Raw genomic sequence first — 18,248 nt, forward strand, 5'->3', positions numbered from 1 at the left:
GATAGGAAATATAAATAACTGCTACTTGCATCTTTGACCCAGAGTTCAAGCTCATATATATATATAATCTGACAATACATATAATATTGTCCATATTATATTAACATTACCACAGTAAGATGACTTTAGTCTCATGAACAACATTAGCTAATTATCATTTACTAACTAATCTTGAAATGACTGTTCAGTACAGAAATGAAGCCCAACTATCATGTTTTACAGTCCTGTGGTCTCAACTGATCAAAGTGATGTCATGACAAAAATGAATGACCAACAAAACATTTTTTCTCCTTCATTTCTGTCACACAAAGCTGTATGAAACATTTCTCGCGGTTAGTATCATGGTTGCTAGGCAACCTGAACAGCGCAACGAAGGCTAGACCGTCCCATTTCACAAGCCTCTCACTTCCGCACTTCCCGTACTTGTAGTACGCACCGTACGTAGTACGCGTAGTGTGCGTACTTCAAGCGTCCCCTATCAACACTCCTGTGCAGGTGGTGGCGGTAATGCACCAGAAACGTTGCTTGTCAATCGACATTAAACAAGAAGAAGTAGTAGCGCGCGGTGCTTGTAAAAAGTACAACGTGGGCGTAAGGAGGTAAGAGTATAACTACAGTCATCAAACGTTTTATCTTCTACGAGGACCTTTAGTTTTTTAAGCGGTCTAAGGCAAAGATCGTGTGGCTGTGCTGAGCTTCCTTAATGCTACCCCTCTGGTCTCCAGCAGATCGCGTTTCTGTTTCTGATGCGTGATTGGAAAGATATACGCTCTCGTTGTAAACAAAGAACGTGTACTCGTGCTGACTGACGGGAGTAACATGCCGGAAAGAGGAGGTCAGTGAGCCCACTGTCTCTACTAGTCCTAGTCCAGTTATAAAATCGGCACGTTTGCCTCCTTCTCCCCTGGTGGATCTTTAATTCGGGTTACTCAGAGAGGGATCCACAGTGAGTAAATTATAACTGCATTGGTTGCCTAACTCCATAGTTGTCTACAGCAGTGGTTCCCAAACTTTTTTTTGCCAGGCCCCCCCTTTTTTTTACAAGAAAAATGTAAAAAAAAGGGTGTAAAATCTTCAGGTTTTACACGCTTACATACACACACGCAGTTACTGTCCCTGCATTTAGAAAGGCAGAGGCGTCACGGTGTAATTATTTTACGTGTAGTTGTTTTTTTTCCCTATGTAATAATATTCAACATTGCTATCAATACATTTTTCAAAAAATGTCTCTCTGTGCAAAATGGGTTTAAACACATAAACAGCTGTGGGATACTGTTTGTCCATGATTTGAACAGGGGGAACAAATTAGGCAGGATCAGCCTGATATTATTTGTATCCCGCTGTAACTTTATTGCATAAAGAGCTAACATGTCCAAAATGTCAGGAGTAGTTAGTCATTACAAGAAGTGTTTGTGAACTAAAAATCAAGAATGTGGGATCCTGTTTGTCCGTGATTTGGAGAGCCCAGCGCTGCTCCCGAGGCAGGGAAACTAATTTTGCAGGGGAGACCTACCTTGGCACTTGTGCAGGTGAAGTCAAAGGGAAGATATGCTTCACCATATTTTCCTGTCTTTGGCTTGGAAGGAAGTTGGTTTGGAAACATATCTGGCGATGCTTCATCTCCTGCTTTGCGTTTGTGTGGGAGCCCATACGGTCAAAAACCTGTCCACAGTGTCCAAGCGCTCTTTTTTTTTTTCTTTTTTCTTTTCATACCGCGCCCCCCCCCCCCAGGGGCGGGCCCCACACTTTGGGAACCTCTGGTCTACAGGGTTTCTCTCTTAGCTAATTTGTGTTTTCGTTTGTACCTTCTTTTTAGCCTCTGTTGGTTACTTTTTTCCGTCTGATGATCGCTGATAGCTTATTTTGTTAATAGTATTACATCCTCTGCACAATGTAGAAGATCTTCTTTTGACCTGGAAAAGAAAAAGCCCTCTTGAAAGTAATGAAATCTTAGTAATTAATGAAAAACCGGTAACAACCTCAGGTTTCTTTTCAGCGCTGCAGCCAGGCTGAGCCAAGTGTACTGTTTGTCTTTCTATCTTAGTACAGCACTGGTCAAATGTTTGGACACAGCTTCTCATTTATTGCCTTTTCTTTCGTTTCATGACTGTTTACATTGTAGATTCTCACTGAAGGCATCAAAACTATAAATGAAGAAATATGTAAATATGTTGGCAGAGGTATGAAAATGCGCAGGAAAATCTGACGTGCATGGCAAACTTCACCGACGATATTTAGGGAGGAATAAACTAGGGCTGCATGATATTAGGAAAACCTGCAATGTGCGATAACTGTGATCAATATTGCGATAACGATATGACTTGCGATAAAATAAATAGCAATGAATGAAAGCTGCTGTATTAGCAGTGTAACAACAAGGTGCACTTTAACATTGAGACATTGCCCCCATAAAAAAAAAATTTCTGAGGCTTGAATTCTGAAAGACATCCATCCCAATCTCTATAATTAGTTTTAAATAAACATAACTTAAATTATACTGCAAATTATCTCAATGCATTTGTTCATCATTTTACCACTCACCAAGTAGTTATGATGTAAGTCAAAACTGGAGAGGAAACTTTACTGTAGAGCTTGCGTAGTTTTCAGCTTGGCTCAGTTCAAACATGACGGTCTTGCGGCATGTTTCGTACATTTGTGGAATGGCGACATGGGAAAAGTAGTTTCGTGAGGGGATGCGGTATCTCCGGTCCACTTTATGTGTCAGACTGGTGACTGTATTTATAGGCATCACGTCTTTGTCAAAAAATGTGTAATGGCCTCTGTTATTTCTTTGTAGTGCTTCGACGTTTTCTCATTAGTTCCACTTGAAAAACGCGGATACAGAGACGGCTGTTGGACTGCTGCGCTCTTTGTCTTAACATTAGCAACCTTTGTTTGGCTAGCCCTATCTTTCGGGAACTCTTCAAACAGTTCTCTGTGGTTGTATTGAAGATGATGGTGGAGATTAGTCGTGTTTCCTCTGGTGGTTGCCACGAGTGTTCGGCAAGTTTTGCAGAGTACCTGTGTTTGTCTTCATCAAATCCAAAGTACCTCCAAATAAGCGAGGCACTATTTTTTTTTTTTTTTTTTTTTAGGCACGAGTTCATAGTCAGTACCGTTCTCGTCATGCGTCTCGCTCTCAGCCTTTACAACTCTGACTCGTTGCTGCAGCGTTGTTCGCTCCCCACCTGCGTAGGAGGCGGGCCTCTAATCCATTTGATTGGTTAATGCCGTGAAGGGCTCTATTCGACTGGTCAAATGTGTAAAGGATTTTCTTTGATTGGTAAATTCTTTAAAGCACGTGTGTAAACATTTTAAGGTACCCAATTATCGCAGTTGGATTTTCTTTGATTGGTAAATTCTTTAAAGTACGTGTGTAAACATTTTAAGGTACCCAATTATCGCAGTTTACGCTGTCTTTTGCGATGGGCTCATCGCACAGGCTGATATCGCGATGACAATAAATTTTCGATTTATTGTGCAGGCCTAGAATAAACACACATCAGCCTTTGAATGAACGCACACGCCCCCTAGAGCGCGCCAACTTTATTAACAGCCACACAAATGTAAAGCACACATCAAACATAGATGAACCATTTTACTGTCTCCATAATTGAGAGCATTTTCTCTCCTTATGTCAACACCCCCACTTGCTCTCATATTATGATACTCTTAAGTAACAAAATAAAAAATAAACAACAAACACAGGGTTTCTTCCTGGTACTGTATACATGTCCGTATACCATGTTAATGCCCAAACATAAACTCCTCAAACTTGAACAACTTAACTTTTGTTGCAGGTTTTCTCATTACATCTGCTATCATCTCTTCTGTTGAACAATAATCCAGAGTTATTTTTCCTGCACTCACAGTTGACCTCACAAAGTGGTACTTTATGTCAACATGTTTACATCTCTGTCTCGTCGCAGGATTCTTCGCCAACGCAATTGCACCCTGATTATCTTCATGAACTTTTGGCGGTTCATATTTTTGTCCATCGATACCTTGTAACAGTTGCATCAGGTACAAAACTTCTTGTAGGGTTGCAGCTAAAGCCACGTACTCAGCTTCACAGGTAGATAATGCAACAGTAGGTTGTCTTTTGGTTTTCCATTAGTGCTGGGCGATATGGAAAAAATATTTATCACGATATGAATTATTTTATATCACAATAACGATATATATCACGATATACCACCTGACCTGTGGTCATCTAGAAAGTACGCAGTCTGTAAACAGCAGGGTGCAGTCTTTGTTTTGAGTTACCGTAAAGTATGTCGCAAATCCGGGTGCACGTACAGCAGCACCAGCTCGCAAACCACGAGACGGAGTTACTTTGCGAAAAATATCATTTTTTTTATACTTTATTTTTTCTTGCATAAAGTTAAGAGCATGTATAGTGAGAAGACAACACTAATATATTTCCCACAGGCTATTTAACCCTTTAAGACCTACCATAGAACTAAGTCCGCCAGAGTTTATCTTTATGTTTTTACATGCTGTAGTGCCATTTGTGGGAGCATTTCAAGTTTCCATATATCAATACAACCATTATAGCCCAAATTTTAATAATATGTATGCATTAAGTCCATAGTAACTACATAAACTGCAAAAACTTGTAGTGCAATAAACTACAAAAAAAACCTGAAAATCGTTTTTGTTTTGTTTTTTACATATATTTCTAGTTAAAAAATTTAAGAGGTGTATCCCTCAAAACTGTAAATACAAAAGTTTCCAACCACGAGAAATTTATTTTGAGTGTCTTCATAGTTTTACTTTTGAGATACACTAATTTTTATATACTACAGGAAAGATGAAAAAAATATTATAATGCATCAAAATAAACTATTTTAAACAGTGTAATTTGAGTTCTAAGCATCCCAGAAATGATACAGAAAAGCATAAAATAAAACATGACTTTTAAAAACACCAACATAGGCTTACAAGGCCCTTTCGCGAAAATGACGTCACTTCCGGTTTCGGGGAGGTAATGGCGGACATGTGATAGTTCGCGCTGACGTATATGCCAACGTAGGAAGTATTATCAACATCGGCAAAGCGTGTTTCTGGAATATTATGTTTTTGTTGCTGCAAGTTTGGAATATTATGTTTTTGTTGCTGCAAGTGCTTCTTATGCAATTTTTGCAAAGTTATACGTGGAAGGAAACCGTGACCTAGGACAGAGGTTCCCAAAGTGTGGGGCCCGCCGCCTAGGGGGGGCGCAGAGCCATTGCAGGGGGGGCGCGGTATGAAAAAAAAAAAAAGAAAAAAAGAGCGCTTGGACACTGTGGACAGGTGCAAAGCAGGAGATGAAGCATCGCCAAATATGTTTCCAAACCAACTTCCTTCCAAGCCAAAGACAGGAAAATATGGTGAAGCATATCTTCCCTTTGGCTTCACCTGCACAAGTGCCAAGGTAGGTCTCCCCTGCAAAATTAGTTTCCCTGCGTCGGGAGCAGCGCTGGGCTCTCCAAATCACGGACAAACAGGATCCCACATTCTTGATTTTTAGTTCACAAACATTTCTTGTAATGACTAACTACTCCTGACATTTTGGACATGTTAGCTCTTTATGCAGTAAAGTTACAGCGGGATACAAATAATATCAGGCTGATCCTGCCGTAATTTGTTCCCCCTGTTCAAATCATGGACAAACAGTATCCCACAGCTGTTTACGTGTTTAAACCCATTTTGCACAGAGAGACATTTTTTGAAAAATGTATTGATAGCAATGTTGAATATTATTACACAGGAAAAAAAAACAACTACATGTAAAATAATTACACCGTGACACCTCTGCCTTTCTAAATGCAGGGACAGTAACTGCGTGTGTGTATGTAAGCGTGTAAAACCTGAAGATAGTCAGATTAACAGCAACAGTATTTTGTCTCTATCTGCCATTCTGCAATTCATCTCATGTAAACAATAACATGGCGCACAGCGTGACGTGAAAAGAGGCACATACCTTTGACGTTGCGTGACGAACTCTGTAATCCTCGTCCACACGTAAACGCAAAAAAGGAGTTTTAAATAATCTCCGTTTTCGGTTAGGTGGTGGGGGGGCGCGAACATTTTTCTTGTAAAAAAGGGGGGCCTGGCAAAAAAAGTTTGGGAGCCACTGACCTAGGACAAGCTGATGGCATAAGATGTAAGTACAACTTCTTCGGTGTCAAAAAAAAAATATTGCACTAGGGCTGCTCGATTATGGCAAAAATGATAATCACGATTATTTTCACTGAAATTGAGATCTCGATTATTTGACGATATTTATTTAACAATAACAATGTATTGAATAATGGCTTTAAAGATTGTCAAAAAATAATATAAAATAGTGTGCAAATACTGATTACAGTGCAAATGTTTGCAATATAAAAAATAAATGAAAAATGTAAACATCTATGTTTAGTGAACTTCAAAATACTGCACAATATTTGATCCATGTCTGACTCCGCGAACCCATAATGTTTCCACCAATGTTCCCTCAAATACTTCATGTGTCTGAGCGAACACACAAACTCCCTGAGTGATCCCTTGGACCACTGTGAGCGACATCAGACGTGTGCACTGTGGTCACGCCAGCATCTAATCCATCCAAGTTACATGGTTTATTAAAATAATCAAATTACAGCATTTACATTTATGTTAGACTACTTTTAATTAACTGCTTTAGCCCACTTACAATGAAAATTTAAAAAATCCTGTTCATGATCTGTGTAGTATGTTAACACTATTGGAAGTGAAAATAACTTGAACTCCAATTTTGAAAACACAACTTTCTTTCTTTCTTTCTTTTTTTTTTTCCATAAAGCTCTGACTTGTATTATGAGTATGAGTCTGTGGTCTGGGAGAGTCCTATAACTGTCTGCAAAATACAGTGTATAATGACCAATGTTGGGCAATTAATTATATAGTTACTACTTCAAAAAAGTAACTCAGTTTGGCAAACAACAAAGTTTTTTGCAGCTATTTATTTTTTTTAATGCAGCCAAGGCGTTTTTAAATAAACATTTCAAACTATTTACAGAACAATCAGCTGTTCTGCATCAAATCTGATGCCACACAAATTATTTGTGCCACTCCAAAAAAGAATTTGTCCACTATGAGATAAAGGAGAACAACAGCCTGATACCTGCAGGCCTGACAACAGGAGATGTATCACACCTGTAACACCTGTAAGATTCAGCAGTCACCTCATTGTTCTGACACACACAACAAAACTATTGACTACACTACACACTAACTACACAAGATTTGTGCTAAACATCTCAAATCTCTCACATCTCAAAACACCGCCGTCACTCCTAAAACTTCCCCCCGTTTCTTAACAACTAGATGACACGTTGCCATATCATTTTTTGATTGGTCGACACGGTACTTTTTTCGACCAATAGGAAAGGGTGGGGGGGGTTTTTGGTTTTGTTTTTGCTCACAGGCGGAGAGTGCTTTCGAGCGTTTTCCTTATAAAACACCGTTTTTACCGTTTCTTCCCGCAGTAAATATAAACAACGATAGTATTCAGGAAGAAAACCAAACATTGCAGATATTTTTATCATAACTCTGGTTTTACGTGGCCTATCAACACAATTTAAAAACTGGTATAAAGTCCACACTTTTTCCGTCAATTGTTCCGTCTGTCCTGCTCACATCTCCAAAGGTTGTACACGTTGTCATTAATGTGGCTTCACTGCACATCAGCCACGCCGCTTTGCTAGCTAAAACACCAGTGTCGGCACATAAGGACGCTGTCATAGCCTGTCAACAACGTTGATTGGCTGCATATATACGAATGTGAATCGCATTATTGGCTGGACTATAGGATAAGGTGGCATCGTTCTAATCCCATACAGGAGCAGCCAGTCACTTACTGACTAACACTGCAAAACAGAATTGTTAAAGTTTTAATTTTAATTTCAATTCAGGTTACATTTTTTTTGTGTGCAACGCAGATTTTCTGTGCGTAGAGACCGTGCCAGCAGTGCGCAATTGCGCACGCGCACAGCTTAGAGGGAACATTGGTTTCCACACCACTGAAGTCGTTTTACCTCTCTTTTCGACCAACGGCATTCTTTCTTCAGCAGCCATTATCCTCTCCTCTCCAAATAACTTCTGCTTAGCTTTCCGAGCTTCCCTCGGGTCCTCTTAATTGTTGTGACGCATGTTCGAAACGCAGAGAGGTGCACTCGATTTGCCACACGGAGCAGCGCGAGAGTAAAGCACGAGGGAGGTGCTAATAATCGGCTCAGTCATTTTTAATGATTGTTGAAAACCCAGATCGTAATCGAGATTAAAATTCGATTAATTGAGCAGCCCTATATTGCACTACCTTACGTGGTTCCAGTTCTACAGGGATTTAAAAATAGTTAGGTAAAACGGAGTGTGCCTACTCCGACCGGTTGTAAAGGGTTAATTATATATTTTATGTAATAATTTATAAAATTTGGGTTAGTATGATATAAACGATAGAAGACAAATGGCATGATAGACATTTTTCTATCGTCCACACGATATATATCGTCATATCGCCCAGCACTATTTTCCATGAGATTAAAGGACCATCTACAGACAAGCTTATGCAATAACCAGTTGTACTCCGTCTGTCTGTTACATCAGCAGCCCAATCAGCATCGCTGTATGCCCACAACCTCAGTTCTTTGTTGTCACATTTCCTGTAACACAGTTCTTTCTCGGTTGTCCCTTTCAGATACCTCAGTACATGTTTTACTGTAGTCCATTGGTCTTCAGTTGGCTCAGTAAAATACTGTGAAAGTTTACTGACTATAAAACTCAAGTCTGGTCTTGTGCATGTAGCCAAATAGATCAGACTACCAACTGCTTCTCTGTACCTTTTGACATCACTCATCTTTTCTGCATCATCAGCATAGTTCAGTTTTTGCTCACAAGGTGTCAGTCTTTCTTTACAATCCTGCATGTCGAACCTTTCAAGTATTTTTTCCACATATTGTTTTTGTGACATTTTTACACAGTTATCACTCTGGTCAAAATCTATACCAATGAAATGTCTCAGTTTACCCAAATCCTTCATTTTGAATTTTGCTGCAAGCATTTTCTTCACAACAGTTAGTTCACTTTCATCACTAGCAGCAATGATCAGGTCATCTACCCTTATAATCAGAATCACCTTCTTATTTTCTGTCATCTTTGTGTAAACACAATGGTCAGCGGGATTTTGCACAAAGTTGTTCTCACTCAGATATTCATGCAGCAACTTGTTCCAATTTCGGCCTGATTGTTTTAGCCCATATAGCGACTTTTTCAACTTGCACACCAATTTTTCATTTGTGTCGGATTTTACCTCATAGCCCTCAGGTTGTTCCATGAATACCTCACAATCTATTGGTGCGTGAAGATAGGCAGCTTTAACATCCATCTGATGTAAAAGCATGTTTTCTTGTGCTGCCTTTTGCATCAACACTCTGATACTAGTCAGGTTAGCAGTAGGGGAAAATGTTTCTTCATAATCCACACCCATCTTCTGACTGTATCCTTTAGCAACATAACATGCCTTGTACTTCTCAGATCCATCAACATTGTTTTTGACTGCGTACACCCATCTACCCCCCACTGTCTTCTTACCCTCAGGCAAAGTGATTAAGGTAAATGATGCAATAGTGATTGCATCTCTTCATCCATTGCACTGACCCATTTCTCTGAGTTAGACGAAGTTATTGCTTCTTTGAATGTTTGGGGTATGTTACACATTGCTCTGTAACAATAATCCATGTTTGTGAGTACTTGATCACAATCCTCCTTATCAGTAACATATTCACTTAAATACCCAGGCCTTTTTGTCACTCTGGGTACCTTACAGTCTCGCAGTCGAGTTCATTCTCCTGTGACTGGTTGCTCATCTCAGACATGCTTAGTGGAATCTGTTCCTGAGTATCTGTGTGTTCTGTACTCACATCAGTCTGTTCTCTGGTCTTGGTGAACCTGTTTGGTGTCTCAAAGTCACCCTCATCATCTGGCACCTTGTCAGTCTGTGTTTGTCTCTCTACTCTTGTTTTGGTCTCAAACTTCACCAGTCTATGCTTCTGTATTTTCCCACTGTCTGGGTAGTAGACCATATAAGCTGGACTGTTCTTTTCATATCCAACAAAAATTCCTTTCTCACACCTTGAGTCTAGCTTTCTCTTGTTCTGCCTGTAGGCATAACACACTGACCCAAATGTCTGCATCCTGGAAAGGTTTGGCCTTCTTCCTGTCAGCATTAAATATGGTGTCTGTTCTGTGCGTCTGTTAAAGCATCTGTTCCTCACTACAGCTGCTTTTTGCGCTGCTTAAGTCCGCAACTCTTTAGGTAACTGTTTTTCTATTAGCATACACCTGGCCATATCAAAAAAGAGTGCGCCAATTGCGTTCTGCAGTACCATTTTGGTGTGGTGAGTATGGTGCTGAGGTCTCATGCCTGATTCCATTTTTGCTAAGGAGTGCCTGATATTTATTTCCCATAAATTCTGTTTCATTGTCAGACCTGATGTATCAGCCAAAAACTTCTGTGTTGCTTTTGCTGTGTCACTCTTATTTTTCAGAAAATACACAAACACTGCACTGGAATAGTCATCAGTGAATGATAATGCAAATCTATATCCATCTCTGGACTCTGGGTCTACTGGACCAGCTAGATCTGTGTGTACCAGCTCTAAGGCGGTTTTGGCTCGTGCATCAGGGTCCCTATTTCTAGTTTGAACAAACTTTCCCTGTGTGCACAGTTCACAATGCAAGACAGATTTATCTGTTTTTCCTTTGATTGCCATACCATCAACAACACCCTGTAATTTCTGAATGTCATCATAATTACAGTGACCAAGAATTTCATGCCATGTTTGCATGTCATAGCAACCCTTACACTGGTCTGTACCTTCAGTGTTTACTGTTTGTAGGTAGTACAGTCTGTTCTACTCATATATTGGGAACCTTGTACCGTCTTTGTGTCGCAGAGTGTCTTTTCCTTGCTTGAAGATCATAGTTGCTCCATTTGAGGTAGCTGCTTTCACAGAGAAGATGTCTTGTGGATACGATGGGATGTACAGTGCCTGTTTCAAGGTTGTTTTGTGGCACTGCCCCCTGCTGTCCATCAAGCAAAACTCTGCCTCCCCACTTTGCTCTGCAACTCCAGTGCACTTAGTGCCGTCAGCCAACTCTACGTAGTGTGACTTGGGCTGGAAACTGTCGTCGAATCTCCTGAACTTTGTTATATCTGTAACAATATGCGAAGTTGCCCCTGTGTCCACTATCAGACCCTTTTTGTTGATGCCATGCTCTGACTGGAACGCTGCATCCTCGCTGCTTACCCGGAATGCGTAGTCTTTGCTACCCGACTCCTAGGAAACTTTCCGTGCGTTGTCCTGCCGCCGTTTCCATCTGCAGGTTGAGTCCCGATGGGTGGTGCTTTTACACTCGCTACACCACTGCTTGCACTGACACGTCCTGGCTTTGTGTCCCTTTAGTCCGCATCTAAAACACACTGTCTGCATTGCCGGCCCCACGGTCATTCGATTTTTCAAACGTGGGATTGTCGCTCGGTCGTGCACGTGCTTTCATGACGTTGTCATCTGATGCTGCGGTGCGCATTTTCTCTGTGTCTTCATAGCTTCGCAGTTTAATTTTAAATTCAGCAAAAGTCACTTCAACCTCACTTTGTGTGACATGGATAGCAAACGGTTTGAATGATTCTGGCAGTCCCTTCAAAACCATTGCTACCAATTGTCCATCACTCAGTGTTTCTCAAGCATTCCTCAGGGCCGTGATTATTGTCTCTGCTCGTATCACATACTCAGTCACACTCTCACTGCTGGACTTTTGGAGCGAAGTGAGTTCTGTATACAGGCTAATTATACAAGGCTTCCCTTTACCTGCATAATAGTTTCTTAGAATCCCCAGTGCCTTCCGTCCATCATCCGCTGCTTCTCGTATAACAAGAGACAAACTTTTGTCATCCAGAAACTGGATCAGCTCCGCGTAGGCCTCTGTATTCTTTGCTCTGTGTTCTTCTCCCTCCGCGTCAGTAGGCTGCTTCAAAATAATGTCTCTTAAACCTTGCAAACAAAGGTGGACCAAAAATTTCGTCTCCCATAGTTCGTAATTCTCCATCAAAAACTAGCTGAGCCCAACGGCTATTTGACTCAGCGGCTCGTCGGCTCATGGCGCTAGCATGGTATGCTAATCCTCACCGATAGCGCAGTACTTCACGGCGTTTCTCTCGGTGGCAAAAACACATGGACTCTTTTGGAAAACTTCTTAGCTCCCTGGGCCCATAACCTGTTGGCAGAGGTATGAAAGTGCGCAGGAAAATCTGAGGTGCATGGCAAACTTCACCGACGATATTTAGGGAGGAATAAACACACATCAGCCTTTGGCCATTTTGATGAACGCATACGCCCCCTAGAGCGCGCCAACTTTAGTAACAGCCACACACATGTAAAGCACACATCAAACATAGATGAACCATTTGACTGTCTCCATTAGGGCTGTTCGATATAACGATATATATCGGATGACGATATAAAAACATCTATCGTTTCATTTTACGCTATCGTTTGTTTTGTGGTGTCGCAAAATAAACTGTTTACGGCAATATTTTTTTCATTATTTTGATGGTCACTGTAGCGGCTATATTAATTTCTTATTAATTAATTAATTAATTAATTAATTAATTAATTAATTTCTTTCTAAGCTGCAGATGTTTGTTTCAAGCTAGCCTCCAAAAGCTGGCCATACACTGTGCGATTTTTGGCCCAGTTTGAGCCGATTTTTCAGTCGTGCAACCGTTTTGGGGATTGGCCCATGTTTTGCCTTAATCGTGTGTGCATCTTGTAGTATACATGGGGTAACGAAAAGCAGTTAACACCTCACGACCAGCTCCCAATCATCAATCGTATGGTCGCAAGATAATCAAACCTGTAATACTCTCCGTATTGCTGTGAAGCACTTTGGTGTGCCTTCGGGTTTTTAAATGTGCTATATAAATAAAATTGTATTGTATTGTATGAAATCCTGTCGCCCCTCAACGCAGCCTCTCACACTGCGCACGCACAAACCCAGAAATCAAAGAGAAAAGGTGGAGCAGCACGACAGTGCAGCGAGTGATCTGGACACAAGAGATGGAGGCACAACTCGTAGGATGAGTCAAGCTCATCCTACGAGTACGCAAGCATAGAGCTGCCAGCCAGGCAAAAGAAAAATAGAGCTATATCACGTTTGAACAATATAATATCATGTTCATACAATATAATATTTATATTGTACAAATGTGATAATTATGTACAATCACGTTCGTACATTATAAATATTATATTGTACGAATATGATATTATATTGTTCAAACATGAGAAGTTCAAACTTTTCATGTTTGAACAATATATCATGTTCGTACAACATGATAATTACGTATATTGTACTAACATGATAGTATATTGCACAAACATTAAAAGTATATTGTTAGAAAAATATACTTTTCATGTTATAACGTGACATAGCTCTACGCTTCCGTATCCGAGGCTTTTCAATGTGGCCTCACAAAATTATAACGACTACAACAACCATGAAAAGAGTTGGATGGACATTGCTGCTCGATCACAGCTGCCTGGTCAATGTTTTTCATTAGCAATTTAGCAAAGTTGATGGTGTGTGTGTGTGTGTGTGTGTGTGTGTGTGTGTGTGAGTGAAAGACAGAGAGAGGGAGAGCGAGGGACAGATTTTGTATGATAAGCTTCATGTTATGGACGCACAGTTTGAGCACTCAGGTCGCATCAGAGCATCAGGCCGTATAGTGTGAGACCCTGCATCGTGACCTATGAACTTCTAACCCCTGCGATTTAATTGTACAGTTTGAGCAGCAGCGGAATAACGTGACTGAAAAAATCGCACAGTGTTTGCCCAGCTTAATGCAGACTGTTTAAACTAAACGAGCTGCTGTTTCACATAATAAACCCTGTCAGCCGCAGTATTGCCTTCTGTTTTAACAGTTAAAGCAGTACAGGGTTCGTACGGGTGCTTGAAATCCTTGAAAATGCTTGAATTCTAATGTCGTCTTTTCAAGGTTTGAAAAGTGCTTGAATTTCAGATGTGGTGCTTAAAAGTGCTTGAAAATGTAACAGTATTTCATTCACAATAAATAGCTATCTGATTGAATTGTTTTCTTATCAGATAGAGAAATAAAATGAGATGCAAAATTTCCCCGCCTGGGCTGCCTTGCGTCTGTTTCAATATGGCTATGTTCACACTGCAGGTCTTAATGCTCAATTCCAGAGCATTCCAACTACAGACCTGTTGCCTTGACGTCTGTGGTCATGAAATCCTTTGAACGACTGGTGTTAGACCATCTGACGGACATTACAGGCCACCAGCTGGACCCTCTGCAGTTTGCCTACCGGGCAAACAGGTCGGTGGATGATGCAGTGAATATGGGGCTGCATTACATCCTGCAACACCTCGACCGCCCGGGAACTTATGCCAGGATCCTGTTTGTGGACTTTAGTTCGGCTTTTAACACCATCGTGCCTGAACTTCTCTCTTCCAAACTCTCCCAGCTCAGCGTGTCTCCAGCTACCTGTCAGTGGATCACCAGCTTCTTGACAGACAGAAAGCAACAAGTGAGGCTGGGGGAGATCACCTCTGAAACTCGGTCCCTCAGTATTGGTGCCCCTCAAGGATGTGTCCTCTCACCACTACTGTTCTCCCTCTACACTAATGACTGCACCTCCAAGAACTCGGCTGTAAAACTCCTAAAGTTTGCAGATGACACCACTGTCATTGGCCTCATTCAGGATGGTGATGAGTCTGCATACCGGCAGGAAGTTGAGCGGCTGGTACTCTGGTGCAGTCAGCACAATCTGGAGCTGAACATGCTTAAGACTGTAGAGATGACAGTGGACTGACTTCAGGAGACATCCCTCAACTCTGCCCCCCCTTACCATATCAGACAGCCCTGTGTCGACTGTGAAGATCTTCAAGTTCCTGGGTACCACCATCTCCCAGGACCTGAAGTGGGAGACCAACATCAACTCCATCCTCAAAAAGACCCAGCAGAGGATGTACTTCCTGAGACAACTGGGGAAGTACAGTGTTCCACAGGAGCTGCTGATCCAGTTCTACACTGCAGTCATTGAGTCTGTCCTGTGCTCCTCCATCACAGTCTGGTATGGTGCAGCCACTAAACAGGACAGGAGCAGACTGCAGCGGACTGTACGGGCAGCAGAAAGGATCATCGGCGCCCCCCTGCCCTCCATCCAGGACCTGTACCTCTCAAGAACCAGGAAACGGGCAGGGAAAATCATCACAGACCCCTCACACCCTGGACACAGACTTTTTGATCTGCTGCCCTCTGGCAGACAGTACAGAAGCCTGCAGACCACGACCACCCAACACAGGAACAGTTTCTTTCCCCTCGCCATCTCCCTTCTAAACAGTTGACCTGTCACACTGCTCCCACTGCCAGACTGCAACTGCACCTTATGTACATTCTGTAGTATTCATTCCACCTCATTTCGTTTCTGTATTTTATGTATATACGTTTAGATTAGTTATTTATAGTTGGTTTACACAGCTTTGTGTATGTATGTGTATGCATGTGTAATGTATATATAGATACATGTGTGTGTGTGTCTGTGTGTGATTTACATTGCTGTGCTCGAGAGCCACCATCTACCGGAACCAAATTCCTTGTATTTGTCTGCACATATACTTGGCCAATAAACACGATTCTGATTCTGATTCCGATTTTTTGATCAAATCCGATTTTTTTGTCTGCTTGTTCACACTACAAATAAAATTCGACAGCAAATGCGCTCTAGTGTGAACGCTCAAAGCGGCCCGCATGCGCAAAAGAAGATGTCACACACAACGCGCTCTGTTTAGACCCAGAGCAAACAATATTGTTTGACTGATGGCCCTTAATATAAAGACTTCGGACTTTACGTTTCCCAATTTTTGCTTTAAGTTATTTTGTTATTTACATAATAATGTAAATACATTAAAAATTATCCTTATTGCTGTTTTAGAGGAGCGGTGCTTCAAAGGATATGCAGATTTCTGTCAGAATCTGCAGATTATACAGTATAAATAAAATGTTCACGTTGTCTTCCCAACAGTTTCACTAACATCTACACTGGATGGCCAGGAAGCGTTCGCGATGTGTTCTCGGGTGCTTCTCCGGTGCTGATAATTGGCGTCTGTCTTGTGTCAGTGACGTAAAAGACGGATTTAATGCGACATGACCGTTCAAACAGCAGTCGCTTTCTAAAACATCGGATATGTATCGGATTCAGTACCACATATGAAAGTGACCCAGATCGGATTTGAAAATATCGGATTTGTGCCATTCACACCATACCATACCATACCATACCCATATCCGATCATACCATGATCGGATATGGGTCGCATAGGGTCAAAAAAAATCGGATTTGATGCGCTTTCGCCTGCAGTGTGAACGTAGCCTTAGTGACCCCGCCCCTCCCTCGGACAGTCGGGGATGAGTGCGCTAACATACCTGTAGGTTGCTGTTTTAATGAGTGTTTGATGGAAAACAACAATGGCGGAGTTTGCGTTCTCCAGTTGCATGATAGGTGAGTCCTAGTAAATAATTTTCCAGTACGCGTACGTTACACATGCTATTTTTTTAAAATTATGGTTATTATTTTGCTAGCTATCAAACTCGCTGGAGAAATGATTGAAATGCACTGAGTGTGATGCAGTATGGCAGCGCTATTACGGAATATGCTGTGAACTTAGCTAACATTACTTAGCAGTAATATGAGTTAATTTACTCAAGTGAAAGCTTTAAACATTATCCCGATACATAACTAGCTAACTTAAGGCTTTCTGATTAACTCTCTGGGGTCGACGGACCCAGAGTCTCCATTTCAACTTGGGTCGAACGTGCGGACTTCAAGCTATATACCAGTTTTTAAATTGTGTTGATAGGTCACGTAAAACCGATGTTATTGGGGGGGGGGGGTTCTGAATAAAACAGTGGCGTTTACTCCGGGAAGAAACGGTAAAAACTGCGTTTTTTATGGAGTGCACTAGCAAACACTCTTTGCTTGTGAGTGAAAAAAGAAAAAACACTCCTTCCCTATTGGTGGAAAAATGTACCATGTTGACCAATCAAAAAATGATACGGCAACATGTGGTATTTGGTTGTTGGGAAGAGAGAGAGAGAGTGAGCGAAAAAGAGAGAGAGAGTTTTGATGCGTGAGAGATTTGTGATGTTTATCATGTTTGGAGTCTCAAGTTAGTGTGTTTTCTTGTGTAGTTAGTGTGTAGTGTAGTCGTTTTGTGTGTCAGTTCTACTAGTGAACGTCACAGTTGCTGCGACTGTGTGCTGGAAAAGCTTAAAAAGGGACCTTGAAAGTGCTTAAAAAGTGCTTGAATTTGACCATGAACAAAGTGTACGAACCCTGGCAGTAGAGACGAGCTGTTTGCATGTGCGTGGAACTCTAGCGTCATTAACCAGGCTAGCTGTTAGCTTATAGGCTAACCAGCAAGGAGTTAACAGGACAGCCGAAGCTGCACAAAACACCCACAAACTTATCTCACTACAACGTAGCGCCGAAAATATGACTTGCAGCTCGAGCTCGACACAGCTGCTGTAACATAAGACTGACATCCAGCTAACCACATCTAAAAAGATATTTAGAGAAAACTTACCGTTTCCTCAGGTTACACGAGCTGAGTTTTTTAACGCTGAAAAGTTGGTTTGTTTTGGCTCTCACTGAAAACATAGCTGTTCTTTTGTACAGCTTTTAAGCGAAACATTCTTTGTATGTGAGGAAAATGCTGTTCATCCTCTTCAGCTCTAGCATAGCCATGTTTTCATGTTTCTTCTTTCCGTGTGTCGCTACTTTGAAATAGTGATGCGCGAATCATGAACGAATAGTTCAATACTCGAGAATCACTTTACTGACTCGTGAATCATGATTCACAAGAGCAACTGACTCACTGACTCATCCCTGTTGCTGTTAGCAAACTAATTTCATTAGTAGAAATATATCTAGCTCATAATTCAAATTGTGAAGAAAAACACAACATCCAGTATCTTAACAAAAACATTTCTGCTCTGAACTGGAAGAAAAAACCCTGAGTAGAAGCTCACATCAAGACAATAGCTCCTCGGTTCACAGTAGCAACGCTCTGCTAACATGCTAACAGACATTTGAGCTACTCACCCCCTCCCTTCCTGCGCTGAATCGTAGGGGAAGCAAATCACTCATGACTCACTAACCCCC

The 18,248-nt window shown here is 41.3% G+C and overlaps 1 protein-coding gene across 7 annotated transcripts in view; it reads left to right on the forward strand.

The window, feature by feature from the left end:
- Positions 1-470: 470 nt before the first annotated feature.
- LOC102083182 (zinc finger protein 708) overlaps positions 471-18,248 on the forward strand; it is a 40,394-nt gene continuing 22,616 nt past the window's right edge. For 2 of the 7 annotated variants that reach the window (XM_019351370.2, XM_025900702.1), the window contains exon 1: positions 606-946. Coding sequence is in view for 2 of the 7 variants with exons in the window: in XM_019351367.2 (XP_019206912.1) it covers positions 820-835 (16 nt within the window). In the remaining 5 variants the exon portion in view is untranslated. The other 5 variants (XM_019351367.2, XM_025900703.1, XM_019351368.2 and 2 more) reach the window with 5 other exon arrangements.

The sequence above is a fragment of the Oreochromis niloticus genome, linkage group LG3 (assembly GCF_001858045.2).
Source record: "Oreochromis niloticus isolate F11D_XX linkage group LG3, O_niloticus_UMD_NMBU, whole genome shotgun sequence".
Taxonomy (NCBI): domain Eukaryota; kingdom Metazoa; phylum Chordata; class Actinopteri; order Cichliformes; family Cichlidae; genus Oreochromis; species Oreochromis niloticus.